At 35.9% G+C, this 17,394-nt stretch overlaps 1 protein-coding gene across 3 annotated transcripts in view; it reads right to left on the bottom strand.

Moving 5' to 3' along the window:
- The window catches only part of ZNF385D (zinc finger protein 385D), a 443,055-nt gene that overhangs the window by 262,187 nt on the left and 163,474 nt on the right, over positions 1-17,394 (bottom strand). Inside the window, exon 1 of one of the 3 annotated variants that reach the window (XM_026841924.1) lies at positions 7,761-7,854. The exons of the other annotated variants lie outside the window; for them this stretch is intronic. Within the exon in view, the coding sequence (XP_026697725.1) occupies positions 7,761-7,770 (10 nt within the window). The 5' untranslated portion in view covers positions 7,771-7,854. Of the gene's footprint in view, positions 1-7,760; positions 7,855-17,394 lie in introns of those variants that run through there. 3 annotated transcript variants of the gene reach the window in all.

Raw genomic sequence — 17,394 nt, 5'->3', positions numbered from 1 at the left:
TTTTTTTTTTTTTTTTTGCCATGATCTGAAATACTCACATTTGGGATGGTACTGTAACCAAGGCTCAGAAAATAACTTAATCACATGCCTTTGTTAGAAAATCAAACTAACAAAAGATAAGATTGATTAAATTTTAGAAACTCTGTGGAAAATTAAGGCTATTCAAAGTAATTTGGACACAGAACTCTTGAGACAGCAAATGTCAGCTTAAGAAAAGTGTCTGTTGCTAGGAGACTATAACAACAAGATGTCTATGTAGTATAAGTACTTCTGATATATCAAGAAGAAAATGGCTTGATTAAAGAATAAATGCATGCTAATTAATATACCTAACAGCTAATAAAAACAGATTCATTCAAGAGTGGTAACAGTGCCAGAAACTTGTCCTGATGGCAAACTAGCTGCTTAGATTCTCCAGCTGCCATTCCCACTCCCAGTGAGCCTACCACTTGCTCATATATAAAGTTCATCCTTCTCCCAGCAAAGAGTGTTCTCATATGATTTTTTCAGGGGAATCTTTTATTCTTCAAAGTAAAACTTAGAAGAAATATTAGAACATGCAAATGAATTCTTCTGGTCTCCTTTGTAACAGCTGCACAGTATTTTTGAACTTTATTTCAGAACTGCGAGAAGATAACAGCCTTCCCTACAACATACCAGCCTTATCCTCTGTAGCCCCAAGGACCTCAGGCAGTAAAACAGTTTGACAGAAAACAAGTGATTCTTTCCTAGCACAGGTCACTGTTTAAAGACAAGAAGTAAATTGTAAGAGGATTCAGTTCCTTGATGCTGACCTCGAATGAAGATCCAACTATTAGATACCTATTTTGCTGTGTGGGAAGATAGGTTATTAAGACAGCAGATCTTAAAAAATCCCTTTTCACCCTTGTCCAAATTTACAAATGTTATTCAAGATGCAAAATTTTAATGTACAGTTTGGGTAAAGACATGCACATCACCATTTATTAAAGCTGAGCAATTACTAAGCCAGCCATAGGAATGATAGCAATTTTGATCATCTCCCATACCTTATGGACTTTTTCAGATCAGGTACAGCTACCTGGCTTTTAAAAGGACAACCCACCATAATACAGCAAATTTGTGCTACCTCATGAAGCAGGTGAAACATTGGGGTTTTTTGTGTTGAAGTTAATGAAGAGAGAGTAGTTAAACCCAAGTAAACGTATATTAAAAACATGAATTGCCACACTGTTTGTTAACTGCTTGACTGGTCATAGACATTTGCCAACCTCATGAACAGAAGCATTCTAAAGTGATTCCAGCACATTAATAATTTTTCATTTATTCTTATTGATTTAAAGGGTGCTTCTACAGAAGTTAAAAATTTATACAGTTGTTTCATCTAAGAAGTGGTGAACCAAGTCAGTCTAATGACAGGGAGCCTGAGATGACTTTTGTGTTAATGGATACTATTCCAGTTTTCTGCTAAAAAAAAACCCAAAACAAAACAAAACAAACCAAAACCCAACCCAAACCTCTACATAACTATATGAAAGATGGGCTTTGATGAAAGGATATCAGTTCTAGTATGAACAGATATATAAAGCATGCCAAACGGACCGTAAAATGTACCCCTTCAGGGCTAGCCTGTGGAAACTTCACAAAAAAATAGGTCCATTATGTTACACGACTCTCAGACAGCATAAATAAAAGTAGCATAGATTATACTATTCTACCACATTCTCTCTTTATAGGAGGAAAACTGATCAATGAACCACTTATCAAACCTGAACAATATAAATCTGCTGAGTTCAACAGAGCAGTTGTGAAAGATGCCTGAACAGGACAAATTACTTAGATAAAGATTCTCTGGCTGGTCACCAAGGACCTTCCATATCAGGGGCAATAAAGACTTATCACAGATAAACACCTTGCTAAAATCTTTTAAGTAAGCCTGTGAGAGCAGTGTCTGTTGATCTGGGAATGCAGCTAGAGCTGTAACGCAGCTCGACATAATATTGCTTTGAATTAAAGTTCTCAACATTTCCCATGAAACCAACTATCAAGACTTGTCAGACCTAACTATATTGGTTTTTTACAAAGAAATGTTCTCTATGGAACTTTATCCATGTAGGAACAGTTACTCTTAGCCAGTCATTGTTCCTGTTTAGTATGTATCTAAAAATGGCATATTCTTTACAAGAGAGATTAGATAGATAGATAGATAGATAGATAGATAGATAGATAGATAGATAGATAGACACACACACACATACATATATAGCATCTGTTCCTCTCATGTAAAAGTTCATGAGAGATATGTTTCATCTTTGATTCTGGTGCTGGTTAGCATTTCCTTTTTTTGAACCACGTATTAATCCTTTTCATTTCCATTTTTATTTGTACTGTTTCTGTCATGTGGTACAGCAAATATAAGAGCAGCTTGATGTCAAATGTTAAAAGTCTATAAACTATGTCTGTAAGTTATTTATTCTACCCACAGCATGTGGCAGTACCAGAGGAGAATGTGCAATGGCAACTGTTCTTGAATGCATCTGTAGAAGGAAAAGACAACAGGAGCAACTGGCTGGAGAATAACTGTTTGGGGAAGCATCAAGAAAGATGCATAGAGAAACAAAAAGAGATAAGCAGAATGTATGTAGATAGAGCAGTCTCCTCTGGACTTCAAAATAAATGCTGGAAAACATAAGCCTGTTCATGAAAGCTATAAATATTCTTTGTCTTAAACTACTGCTAGGAGTAGGGAGCAGAAGCTCTGAAACAGAAGCCTCGGTGCAGATCAAGAGCGGATTACGCCATTATGGGGAATAGCTGAAGTTACATAAAAAGGAGTTGTACAAAGAATTTTCTTATTCTCAAAGATAAAGCTAGCATCCCAATAATATGCTGGAGTAACTTCACTTTTTGCAGTATTCTCTTATCATCACAATGGGGCAAAATGTCCTAAAGTGAAGTGACACATCTGAAATAACTTTTCTCTTTAGTACAACCCTGTACAAGTCAACAAGCATCAGAGATGTAATGCCTTTAATTACAGAGGTTTCCACTACATCTCTCTCATATGGTGTGGAAAATTTATTCCTCAGTGAAACTTCTCTCTATACATCAAAGTCCATTCATATATTTGACACCTCCAAAGGCAATGGAAAACAAATCCTATCACATTCATTAACTCTGTTTTTCAAGTTTTCTTAACCTAGCAAATTTTATGTTTTTGAACAATGCAAATAAATTGTACTTTTAACTAGCATTCCTCCTCAGTTTCCTATCTATATATGTTTCAGCAACCCACACTGTCTCCTTATTAACAGAGCAATCATCTGATCACCTTTTATCATCTTCTCTTCCCTACAAGACAATTCCCTAATTGAATTATGCAAGTCAAGAAAGGCAGATCTTGCAAGAGTATACAGTAGATGGGTAGAAAGTTCTTGATAAAAGTTTGAAATCTGAACATGCTCATGTTGTAGTTGAAAATTTAAAGTCCCTGTTTTAATTATGAATCACTTACTTTAATAGAAGATAAATAAGATTTCATCCTACAATAGATGAGTCTTGATATGAAGTAGAAAATCCCACATCTATATAATATCTTCTCTACATAAACAAAATTTATCTAAACTGTTATACAAAAAACCTTATCCAACTTCCTTTGAAAGCACTAACAGACTATGCTTCTCTTGCATACTTCAGCAATCTAGGCAGTTTTGTCTGCAGCTGTTTCAAATAAACATCATAATGGACGAGGCTGTGCTCTGGTGATATCCTGAACAATATAGGGAAAGTCTACCCTGCTGCATTTTCTCCAACCTGGCTGGTAGGAGCTCCAGTCCAGAACCTGTGTAGTCAATTTGTCATGGCATGACACAAAAATGTTAGTTGATGACAGCACACACTAACATAGGCACATCACTTTCAGACTAATGATGGCCCACTCCAGATGCCTGGAGAGCAGAAGAAACTGGAATCCATCTTCATCCTTCTATTCTGTAGTATTCCCTAGTGGTGTAGATAGTCCTGCAGATGCCTCCTGTGCCTTCAGCTGATACTATGGCTTAACAAGGAGTGTTCAAATCACAGTATAAAACATCTTGGAGATTTTATAAAGTGGACCCAAACTTTCTCCTCCAACGTATTTGGATTCCTAGTTTCTACTCCAGATCCTTTTGAGCCAGCTCTTACCTCTGGGACACCCATTTCATATCTCTGGAAAGCCTTTCTCATATGTCATCTCCTCCTTTGGGCTATAATCTTACATGCTTTTCCTTTTCTATTAATGGACTCCACAACCTATCTCCAATGCCTACCAGGATTCAGACAAGCTTCCCAGCTCACACAGTCTTCCATCTCCCACAGTTCTCTCTCTGTGTGTTCAAAACTCTTCAGCCTTCTCTCAAGACATACTGCGGTACATGCCAGTTTATTTATTCCCTTTCTGGAGTTTCTGTGGCCCTCTAACTGTCCTCTCTGGACACCCCGTCCCCTTGGGAGTTACTTGGGATTAACACAAGGAACACTAGGAAATCTTCCCCAAGCTGCTTGCTGATTTCTTGATCATTCTCTCAAAAGATGTCATATTATATGACAAGACAACTAGCTCTTAGTTCTTTGTGCTATAACGAGGATCATGTTATAGGGAGAAGAGAAATGCTATACACAAATTTCAGAAATCTACAGTAGGATTCAATAGCAGGTATAACATCAGGAATTAATTTAACGTGATGTTAAGCAAAGTTAATTTCTTTTAATTATGTGAAGAGAGGCAGTGAAGCAACAATACTTCATTATTTGTTATGTAAAATTAAGGGTTTATACAGTGCAATGTAGCTGGGAGCCACACTGCCAAAATAACAAATAGCTTTAAAATAGATGCCATCTTTTTGGCACCCAAATACTGCATGAGAGTTTAGGCTTCTTCTGTTTGCAATAACTAGATTGTTAATTCCCCTATGAAAATATAGACTAAAAGATTTGCTTGCATTTGAATACATTCACTCTATTCAACATTTCTTACTGGTTCTTTCAATCATGAAGATGCCTATTGAACTCAATGGGAGTTTGAGTGAATAAAGAATGCTGATCAGAGTCCTTGGAGACTGTTAAAAATAGTCTCTACAAAAAAATTATTACAGGTTATATTCTTCTGAAAGGCTCTGCAAAAGATATTTCTTCTGTAATTATAAAATGTGTTATAAAAACCTGCATGTAGGAAGGACCTTTAAAAAGAAAAAAGAAAAGCCCACATAAGTGCTTGCAGCAGCAGAAATACACTGATCCTATTTATTAGATTACAAATGACATTCTCAAGGTACTACACTGCATTTTTTAAAGTTAAATGCTCTCCAAAATATTTGAAAGGTAGAGGAAGGTGGAGTGAATCAGAATTACGCTGAATTCTTTTTGAGTATAAGCACGTCTGTGTCACTGCCCACTTCTACAGGCTATGTCTCGAAAACATCAAGCTTGGAACACTAGCAATTCGCCCTTCTTCATCTGCCTTCCATACTGCAGTTGGAGTATCACATAAAGATAATACAGTGATAAATTGACTCTATTCAGGTGCTAAATGTTGATATTGATTTCAGTCATGCAAGAATTTTATCCCATGCTTGCCACAGGATAGAATATTAAATGAAGATAGATCAATGCACGCAGTGCAAGGAATTGGAAAAAGAAAAAGAAAGTCAATAGCTGTGACAGCCCTAATGCACATTTCATAAGGAGGGCAGCAGATTAATCATATTAAATTTCCAAAACTGTGTTCATGTGTTACTTTTACGTATGTTTGCTCACACATGCTATCCAGAGATGTTCTGATTATTATGCCAGGGAACAAGATCTTGGGAGTTATCTGATGGAATTTGGTCAGAAAACTGTAACTGCCCCTGCACCACGACTGAGCAGACTGTCGGATTTGGCAGGAAGCTCTCTTTTCAAAATCATTATTGAGCTATTGTAGGTAACAAAATAAAATACAAGTAAGATCAACTATGAGAAAAGGTGTACTTACTGTAAAAAAAAAAAAAGAAAGAAACCAATTAAATTTCTGGACAAAATTATAATAAATTCAATCTGAGAGCCAAACGTTTCTCTAAGAAATGAGCTTTACTTCCCTACACAACTTCTTATGAGTAAGGGCCATTTTTAGGCTATGATCTATGCTAGCTTCCAGTGAATCATGTCTCTGTCTGATTAAAACAACACAGATAGAATGCAAGTAAACTGTTGAGCACTGACTACAGTTGCTGAGGGCTGAATAACTGTGACAGGTAATTTGTAGTCGTGTACATGCAAATTAAAATAAAACAGAGTATAACTGGCTTCTTGATTAATGATATCACACACTGACAGTGCTTCTAGCTACAGTTCTTGGGCAACTGGGAATCAAAAGAGCAGAGTTGCTGACAAGTGTGGCTGGAGGTAATGCAATTTCTGTAAATACAAAATAGTGCTGAGTTACATCTATCAACAGCTATCTCTGCTTGAGTATTTCAAAATGTCAAAGAGTATATATACTAGTAACTGTCTGGAAAAAAACAATAGAACCTGGCATTTAAAAAACCCCACACTATCTGTATACATTTCACTAAGAATAGCTTTATAAGTACTGGTCTAATTGCTTGAAGTACTGGTCTAGCATGCAGAGAACAGTTGCTGTGCTTACAGTCTTTAAAAAAAAAAAAAAAAAGTAATTCCTACAGTATTGCTTCAGCTGAGTTACCAGCATTTTTCCTAAGTCATTACTGTATTCCTTGTACCCCAGAAGAGAAGTTTTAAGTGTGTGTTGGGGGGCACAGGAAAAGACAACAAACATGTATAATACATCAGAAAACAAAAATATTAAAGATATTTAATATCTTTAATATCTGATGAGCAGCATGATTAAAAAGTTCAGAGAGGCAGCATCCAGTGATCCTTTAATGACTATTAACATCTATCATTAGGTTCATTCTTCTTAACACATATATGTCCTTCATGAGTTATCATCCATCAGATACAAATTTTAAACTGTATTACTTGTCCTCTAAAAGAATTATTCAATAAGGCTAATTTATATTCATTACCTATTTTACATTGTTTGTAGCAAATTTTAGGACCCCAGAAATTTTGGGAAAATGTTAACAGTACTGATGGCATGGTGTTAATTTTTTAAAAAATATCCTGTGGATACATAGCATAGATTTACACATTAACTGTCGTAACACACAAAACTGACTACTTAAGTGCTTCTATACAGAGTCTAATTTTACTCTGATGCAAATAGTAATTGTACTAAGGAAAGTATGAAACTTAACAAAAGTGCTCACTTTTCATTAGAGTAAACATTCATAATGAAATACAGAGTAAATCACTTAATGGTAATTTAAGTATAGAAGGTTAGTGCAATATAGTGGTCAAAGTAAGGCTCAAAGATTGATGCATTTTGTTGCATACAGAAATACAAAGAAATCATTAAATATTATTACATTTCATGACAGGAAGTATGATTGTGTTGAAAATCCAATCAGGTTTCTTTGTCAGTCTAATAACAAGAATTTTAACATGCTGCTGCCAAAAAACAGTGAAGCATAGTATTGCATTCAAGAAACAGGCTACAGCTAGATTCTAATTCTCTGTCTGAGAACAACTGAAAATACCAAAACTGTTACATATTATTTTTCTCTGCACCCCATATAGAATAAATCAAGAAAAATAATATTAAAAATTAAGTAATGAGAAAATACACCTTTTTTCCAAATTCTGTGCTTTTCTTTTTATAGTCTCACACATTAACTTACCCAACAGCATTGCACTCACTGCTAATGAAAAGAAAGCAGGCAGTACAAATCTTCTTAAGCCTCCTGTGGCAAGAAAACTATTAGAGAAATGAATAGAAGAAAGCCTCTGGAGCCTTTCCCTTGCCTGCTTGTTTTACAAATGCCAGTAAGGATCACACTGAGAAGTGTCAAAGCTGAATAAACCACTAGCAATTGGGTTTATACCCTTTGGGTAGTTAGTCCTTCATAGATGATTCGATTTTGTCCAAAAAACAGTATGTGAGAAACAGTGCAGAATCTACCAGAGGCTGTAGACAAGCTTAAAACTGTAGACAAATAAACAGTTTGCTTCTAAAGGTTTGCGAGGGAGAGCTTGTCACAGGACATTAATTCAAGCAAGCTGATGTTACATCAAACCAGTGCATCTAAATACAGTTAATCTGCAGCTTTTTATGAGGCGTTCGGCTGCAGCGTACTGGAGCCCCTGGGTTTAGTGTCGCTGAAGAACAGGAGAGCTCTCCGATCTTCCCTTTCACATTAAAATGCACATTTAGCATCTAGAAAACCATGTGGTAAACGGTGCTTTTTTTCTCAAGCTGTATTATGAGCTACAATTGGCATCTAGTATTGCACATTTGATTAGAATTACTCTCCTGCCTTTGTTGTAGGTAAACTTACATATAAAGGAGCTTTAAATGATAAAATACAGAGAATTTTCTTCTAAAGCTATCACAAACAGTAGGGGGAGAACGTGACAATAACTAGGCAACATTTGATAAGCAGGAAGAATGGTGGTAAATCTGTTTGGTTTTTCTTTTCTTTAATAAGCTTGTATTCACTGTAGACAGCTGATGTAAAAAAACCTGATACCTGGAGCCAGCATTTGTCTTTGGCATTTTACTGCATAGAATTATTAAGCATTTAATGTTCTCTTGAACTATACAATGACAATTTTGGGGGAAAGTTTAAACATTAACATGCAATGCATGAGTACCTCCTTTATGAATAACAGGACTTTACTTACTGTTCATTCAAATAAAGGCTCTGTGTACTCAAAAAACAAAGTAGGTATGAATAACTAGGAATTAATGTACAGCCTATGTATTATTAACAAGTCTGAACTTGTTAATAATGAATCCCATTCTACTCACTAACTTTCATTTTTCTTTTCAAAGGTACTTATATTTTTATTCTATTCCAACTTCTGAACCCATCCTTTAGCAGTAAGGATATCTAACATTTCTAGTCCAAACAATTTTGTACTGGAAGGATAATCAGAGCATACAGAAATTTGGACTAACATGACGTGAACTGAACCAAAGATGATATTGACATGAACAGTCCTTTTTTTCCCTGCTAACTTAACATAAAACACACAGAAAAAGTATCCTAGTGTTACTCTAGACACTCACCCTTCCTACTAATGCTCCCTTCTCCTGCTGTGCATGACTCAGCTATTCCTCTAACACCGACATTCCTTTCTGTTGATATTAATTGAATTTGTCTGTGCAAATATTCATGGCACTACTCACAATTTCAATTTCTGTTCATTCTTTGCCATTTCTACAGGACAGGCTTGTGCCTTTACCTGCCACACTGTCTTACCATGGTTTTATGAATACTTAGAGAAAGAGCAGGAGCTGAAATTGGGTCATGCAAGGATAGTTTTTCTAATTTAGCACTGATCTCTCTGTAGGGTTCTTTACAGTAAGTATTGTATTGCAAAATTTTGATGTCATTCCTGAAATTTTTCATTTTAAGTCAATTATGTTATATATGACAAAACTCAGAAATAGAGAGAAATTAGTTTCTCCAGTGTGTAAAGGCAATGGCATTACCTAGTTGCTAACCAAGGTAAAAAAGGGGACTATTAGTCTGGCCCATAGGAATTCTGTAGCAAGTAGCAGCAGTAATACCCAAATATTGGTTAAAATACCAATTAGTGCAAGAGTATTTTATTATGACAACTGATGGACTACACATAAGAAACCTTCCATCATAAATCATAGCCATTTGAGTGCCAGCCAAACAATAATTAAGTTTCAGTCATTGTTTAATGTCTTCATAGCTGAGTATGAGTGGCAGAGCTCACAGCAGTTGAACTATGCTGTACTGCAGCATAATGTGCTAGGGAGCAGATTCCAGCACCTTTTCACTGTTAAAATAGCAATTTACTTTAAGCTATCCCAGTCACTTAAGCCCTTCAAAGCAAGTCATTTGCAACCATATTTCCATGGCACTAAAATAACACAATTTGCCCTTTGTGTTACTTCTGCATTTCTCTTTGTGATGAACAATCTATCTACAGAATGTGTATTGACTAGAGACATCCACTAATAAAAATGTTGAAAGGAATGTAGAAAATAAGTCAATCATGCTACGCTGATATGCTAAATGTAATTAAATCTACAACATACTGTACTCCAAATGTTTTTAAGTGAAAAAAACATCAATCTAAAATACAGAGAGAGAATATTTAAAAATGCAGATTCTGTCACCAATTTATGCCACTGAACTGGACTTAATCTGAATGCAGTTTGGGTTTGGAAATGAAGGAAGTTTTAGACCTTATTCTTCCCTTTTAGTGTAACCAACAGCAGTATGGGATATACGGGAGGAGTGTGGAGTCCTGAGAATATTTCACCTGATGGAACAGGGCTTGAAAGAAAGACGAGAGGATCTTTTTACTAGGGCTAAAAAAAAAGCTATGAACTATAGGTTTCCTAACTCAGTCCTGGAGACAGCCTGTCAAAAGGATAAACTAAGACACACAGCTTTTCTGTAGAATGTCCTGTAGGTAATTCATTCTGGCTGCTAGCTTCCCAAAAGTAGCACAGTGACACTCCAATAAAGACTCGTTCTTCCAAGCCCGAAGCTCCATGTGCCTAGCGCTCATACTACTTCCACCAACTCTTTGCAATAGGAACATTTAGAACGTTCTGTGAATGTTAGCACTGAACTCCAACTGTTCTGCTGTTTGAGAAAGGGCCCTGGGGGGAAGAAAAAAAAAAGACAAAAAAGAGAACAATAGTAGAAAATAGTTAAAGTGCTTTCCATTTGCCTTCTTGGAAAATTGTATTCATCTTTTAAACCCTGTCTTTGCACACTGGAGACCTAAAATTCATTTTTTTAATACTCTTTTAGCTGTCATTCAAAGGTTACATTCCCAGAGTTCAGCACCTGGAGTTTAGCAAAGACAGTACACTTAGTAAGACTCACAGCAAAGCGATGAGGTAGTGAAAAGTAGTGCTGAAAGGACACAGTCTTCTGTACTTGATGTGCACTGATTCTCTTGGAGTGCCAGCTACTGTGCCAGCAAATTCAGTGCTGAGTTCTCAATATATCTAGAATCCTTATTTTGTGTGCTGGTTTTGGCTGGGATACAGTTAATTTTCTCCATAGTAGCTAGTATGGGATTATGTTTTGGATTTGTGCTGAAAACAGGTTGTTGATACAAGGGTGTTTTTGTTATTGTTGAGCAGTGCTTACACAGTGTCAAGGCCTTTTCTGCTTCTCACCCCACACCACCAGTGAGCAGGCTGGGGGTGCACAAGAAGTTTGGAGGGGACACAGTCAGGACAGCTGACCTCAACTGACCAAAGGGATATCTCATAGCATGTGATTTCATGTTCAGCAATAAAAAGCTGAGGGAAGAAGAAGAAAGGGGAGCACATTTGGAGTTACGGCATTTTGTCTTCCCAAGTCACTGTTATGTGTGATGGAGCCCCACTTTCCTGGAGATGGCTGAACACCTGCCTGCTGGTGGGAAGTGGTGAATGAATTCCCTGTTTTGCTTTGCTTGCACGTGGGGCCTTTGTTTTACCTATTAAACTGTCTTTATCTCAACCCACAAGTTTTATCACTTTTACTCTTCCGATTCTCTTCCCGATTCTGCTGAGGGGGAGGGAGTGAGCAGCTGTGTGGTGCTTAGTTGCCAGCTGGAGCTAAAACATGACAGTTTGCAAGATGTCTGCAGTATAGTAAAGGCTTACATGTAATTAGCTTTTACCTGGGTTTTTTGTGTGGGTTTTTTTTTGTTTTTTGTTGTTGTTGTTGTTTTGTTTTCTGGGGTTTTTTTTTACATCTATGGACATTATTTTAGTATAAACATGCAGAATTTATTTCACTTAATCCATATATATGAAATCAATTGTTCTACCCAACAGATGACATACCATATGCCTAGATTTACTCTTCAGATCTTTGAACTTTCAGACTAGTTATATAGTCTATAGGCTGTAACATTGAGGAGGAACACAACTTACATTAGCATTACATTAAAATTGGAATGAGATTCTGGAGTCTAAACCTTGAAGCAGTCTTTTTCTACACAAGACTCTGGAAGGATATAAGGTCCAGCAGCTACATTCGGCACAGTGCAAACTATACTTGGAATAACGCATTTAGTAACATGGTGAGATACACTATCTCTGTTATACACACCAGTAGGTCTCTATTATTTACCCATTACTTATATATTCAGTTTTGGGCAAAATTTTATGGTTGACCTGTACCTCAAATACGAAAGTTAAACAAAATCATCAGATGGAAAAAGACACCCGTTGTTCAAATGTCCAAAGTGGGCCAGATGTTCAATTGATTCAAATAGGTGGAGAGTATCAAATCAGCAAAGCTGCTATTCTCTTTGAGCGCATTTATCCAAAGTAACACAAAAACCCCCTTCATGGCCAACACCACTAAACAGAAAGTTGATTGGACTTTTAAAGCAGTCCTTTCCTGCTTAAAAAATGAAAATAATTTACCAGCAGTTAGAGCTGTAAGACTATTTTCCAATATGAAACTTATAGGGTATGAATTAAATAAATGCTTTTGTATGCATAGAACAGTATTTTCATTTTCAGTATTTATTTAACAAAATTAAGGAAGAGTCCAAACAAGAAAGTGAGAGAGAAAGGTCTGGGGATAAACTAACCTTGGCTCTCCTGTGAAGATTTCAAGAAAATAAGAAATTACATCCTTTTGCAATTTTAAATCACCTTCCATGTGAAAAACACAATATAAATAAAACCAGTTTCTAGTCAATGCCTGTATAGGCATTAACCTTCAAATTACATAAGTTTGACATACATTTCTTGGAATGAGCTTACTAATTGCACTTTTTTCATCTACATCTGTAAAACTCTTGAGAGAAACAGCCTGCCTTCTAGCAATAGATTAGATAATGAAGTCCTCACAGTTTTTAGCAGCCTGCAACTACTCTAGAGTAGCTGTTAGGGTACCAAATTTCCTTGACCCACACAAAGCAAATGAACAAAAGTAGCAATATGAAATTAACCTTTAAAATATTTGTATATTGCTGAGCTACTCAAGTTGCTACCTGGACTTTTTGTCCCAGTTAAAATTTCAGGAAAATATAAATTCAAAGTGTGTCCAGGCAAAGAAACAGAGAGACAAATGGAAATTTCTTCAGCGTGAGAACATCCCACAACAAAATGTAATCCCAAAGCCCTTGAGTGTATGTCTTATACTCTGAATTAACAGTAAAACTAAAACCTGTTCTTTTTTTAAAGTGGCCATGTAGGTGGAGCTGGCAAAGATGGCATATCTTTTTCTAAATCCCCAAAACTCTTTGTGTAGAGTTTGGCCTAACATTTAGACTGCTTTCTCATTCTTGGAAGCATTTTTGGAGACAGTATTACACATGCTTTCTCATTCTTTTAAGATTATTTTTTTTTAGTTTCAGAAAAGACACATCAATCACTTCTGATCATAAGGGTTGTTACTTTACTGAAATAATTCTACTATTTCTTTTCTCGAAATTTATCTACTTCCTTGCATTCTGATTGACTATAGATGTTGGATTTGCACAAGTTAATTTTTAAATAACCACATAATGTGTCATTCCCTTTACTGTGATTGCCTGAAACCTATCATTAGCCAATCAAAGAGCAAGGATCTGCATAATCACTCTTGGTATTTTTCAGTAACTACTCTGTGAATATGTAATTTTCTTCCAGTATGCAAATTTCACAAACACATTAAGGGTCTGATTGGACCTGTTGCTCAGATTTTTAAAGTTGTTATCTATGGTGCCATCCAAACTTTCTTAGTCCTCAAAAATGTAAAAGCACTAGGACAAGAAAAATAGGAAAATAAATAGGAAAAAAATAACCCAAAACAACAGTATAAAAAAAGGGATTCCATGATACAATATTACAAGAATCTATGCACAAGATCAGGGTCTCAGTTACAAAGGATAACCACCATGTCGCCTGCACAATAGACACTAGTGCACATGAAAGAGCAGAACTTAGCTTAACCCCTCCTAATGCTGACTCATAACAGCAACAAGAAAAATAATTAAATCACTGTCTGTTACCAAAAGAAATCAGAATCCTTAATATTCAAACAGAGCACATCTAATGAATAAGAAAATGCCATTCTAAAATCTCTGTTCATAGAGAAATGTACTTTTAAAATATCTGAGGTATCCTTCAGGTCCAAAATGTATGTAGGCTTTGCCACCGATGACTTTGACAGAATTGTATCCTTTCTTCCACTTCCTTTACTCTGCAAATCAGCTACCTGACTGGCCCAATGAAACAAATTATGGTAACTTACTATATATTTTTAGCAGAATACGTAAGACTGTGTAGTACCAATTTATAATACTCGTTATTTCTATCTAGTAGAAAGAATATCTTTAATGCTGTTCAGTCAAATGCTGCCAGGTAGTTCATGAACATGGATACTGACTGGAAGTTAAAAGCAACGTTATTTTGGTATTGGGTGGCTATATGAATTTGAGAAAAATCTCAAATTAAGTGCAACGAGTTTATTGAAGTATAAATGACATCAAATATTTATACAGCATGTTTAGTTTGGCATTATACTAAACATACATTTAAATTATTAGACAGGTTGTTTGAGATAATGATGGAAGAAATAGATGGGAAATCCTGAACAGTAATGCCAGTGATGATGTCCACAGAGAACAAGCTGATAAAACATCCAGCTTAACAACTCCAGATCTCTTGGAAGTTTTATAACTGGTTCCTAGTATAGGCAGTGACAAACACAACATTAACAGTTGAATATGTGTGAAAGTGAGCATTTTCATATCAAGCCATAAGCATTTAGAGCACTGTATATAGGGAAACGCCATGGCAACCTAGACTACTGCAGTAACTGTTTCCAAACACATGGTAACCATGTTATTTCACTGGAAGAACTTCCAAACTGGAGGAGTGATCTAAATAATACTACATTTAAGTTAAAACTAGTGAAAAGCATATTCCCAGTTTTATGAGATACTCTGTTTTCAGAACTAAGAACAAGCACAGTCTATTATTCCCCAGAGCCATGAACACTGACAGATGTGCAAGAGCTTTGGAACTTAATGTCACAACATATACTTGTATCCTAGCAGCAAAAAATATGTCTGCTTACACTCATGATGAGCACTAAGTTCAGGTGAAATACTAACAAGAACTCTCAGCCTTGTCTAAATTGAGGAGAAAAGGGCCGAGCCTAAATTCAAAGTTTTCTGATTATGAATGCAAAGCTAGAAATTACAGCTCAGCCTAAATATATGTCATCTTGGAAGAAGAGAGAGATGGTCCCAGCAGCATATTGTAGATAGGTTGATTATTCCAAACCAACCCTTTACAAATGTTTTCATTTGAAAGAAGTGTTAGCAGCTTTGACAGGAGCTATATTAAATAGCACTTAATAACCATCCCATACCCTACCGTCCATTGAAACTGAAGGCAGAAGTTTCTAACCTATATGCAGAGTAGGACCATCAGAAGAAATGCTAGAACATTCAGAAGTTATTTGAGTTGGTTTCACAGGTAAGTATCTCTTCCCCAACTGAAACAATCCTAAAACTTAAGAGTACAGGGGAGTCAGCGTTCATCTGTTTTCTACAGAACGTATTTTGGACTCTAATTTCATTCTAATTTGGATCAAAAAATTTACATTCTGTTTTTTTCTATGAAACATAATTTGTGTTCTTCATCCAGCTCTCAAATGGTTCTGCTTGTTTTAGGGATTGTCCAGAATAACGCTGTTCATTATGGAAGAGTGATGAGTCTGGAAGTCAAGTTAAATGGGCAGTCATGTGATTCAAGTACTTACTTTTAACTTGCTGAAATAATCAAGTACTTATTGAAGTTAAAAATGCAAAAAAAGTTTTGGGTGTTTTTTTTTGTTGTGTGGTTTTTTGTTTTTTTTTTCAGGAAATCTATTTAGCAGCTTCACTATACACCAGCTGCAGTTATAATTTGTCATGTTTTAAGTTTCTCTAACAAATTGGTTCTCAAAAAAGCAACTATTTGCCACGCTGGTTATTTATGCTTAAAACACCACTTTTGCAGAGCTGCTGCAAAATACAGTACACAGATGCGTCACTGTCATTTTGCTTGTATCACCAATGTTTTGATATAAACATCTACCTGAAAACTAAATAATTTCAGACAAAAAGATCTGCTTATGCAGATAGAAGTTACACAGACTACAAATGGGGAAAAAAAACCCAACAAACAACAAACAAACCAAACAAACAAAACAAAAAAAATTAAAACAAAACCAGAAAAAAGCAAAGGAAAACTTTTTACAAATACATGGAGAAAAAATGTAACGTGGAATTAAAAAAAAAAAAAAAAAGTTGTCCAAGCCTTAGTTATCTGTTACAGTTGACTATAACATTCTGTCCAAATACTTCTATTATAAACTTTCCAAAAAATTTTCCACACTGAAAATATGAACCGTCAACTCTTTTGGAGCAACCTTCATATTTTTTTATTTTAGGGGTTGTGAAGTACAGGCATGTCACACTTTCAAGTTTCTCACTGCAATCACAAGGAATGGTTTTAAACGAACACATAGGCATCTATATTTTTTTTGTCCCAAGGTACCATCTAGTTGCTGCATCACAGTGACATAGGTCTCCTGTAGGTCCTGTGCCATATCTGGTGGCTCTGTAATGATATGTCATCTAACCAAGGGCACCTCTGAAATGACAGAAGATACCTGTATTATAGCATACTTGCTCCATGGTTCTAATTGTAGCATATTTCAGCTATGCAACAACACAAACTAACCCCCAAGTATAAAGAAACGTGCTGTTGGTGTGTTTGTATCTTAAGCTTCATCAAGTTTTCTAATGAAAATACGATTTAGCAGAGACTGACTGATATTCAGCAGAAACAGAAGAAAATTTGTTTCCAGTCTCTCATGCCAGTTTTCACTAGATATCCTCCACATGTCATATTACACAAGCAATAATCTCTCAGTAATAATTTTGAGCCTTACTGCTTAGAAAAGAAGGATTTATATATTTGATAAGACTCTCTTTGGCATACAAGGTCAGAAGCTGAGTAATAGCACAGTTAAAGTAGTTTCACATACCAAAGAGCTACTCTGGTACAGTTAAAAACCCTTAGACAAGACAAAATCTGTTTGGAAAGATGATACTTATTAACACTTTAAAGAAGGAAGAAGTGAGAAAATTTCACAGTCTCGAAATCTTTCTGGGCAAAATCTTACTACTTGCTTTTGTAACTACACAAAAGGAGAGAAAATAAGGCAATGCCAGCTTAGGAATCACACTGCAGTGCATACACTGTGCCTATAGCAAAAACATTTAGACTGGTCAGTTACCTTTATGTGTCTTTTCCTGATACTCATGACA

The sequence above is a fragment of the Athene cunicularia genome, assembly GCF_003259725.1.
Source record: "Athene cunicularia isolate RWA chromosome 2 unlocalized genomic scaffold, athCun1 chr2_part1, whole genome shotgun sequence".
Classification (NCBI taxonomy): domain Eukaryota; kingdom Metazoa; phylum Chordata; class Aves; order Strigiformes; family Strigidae; genus Athene; species Athene cunicularia.
Note: the sequence above shows the minus strand (reverse complement) of the source record. Positions and strands in the feature narration are given on the sequence as shown.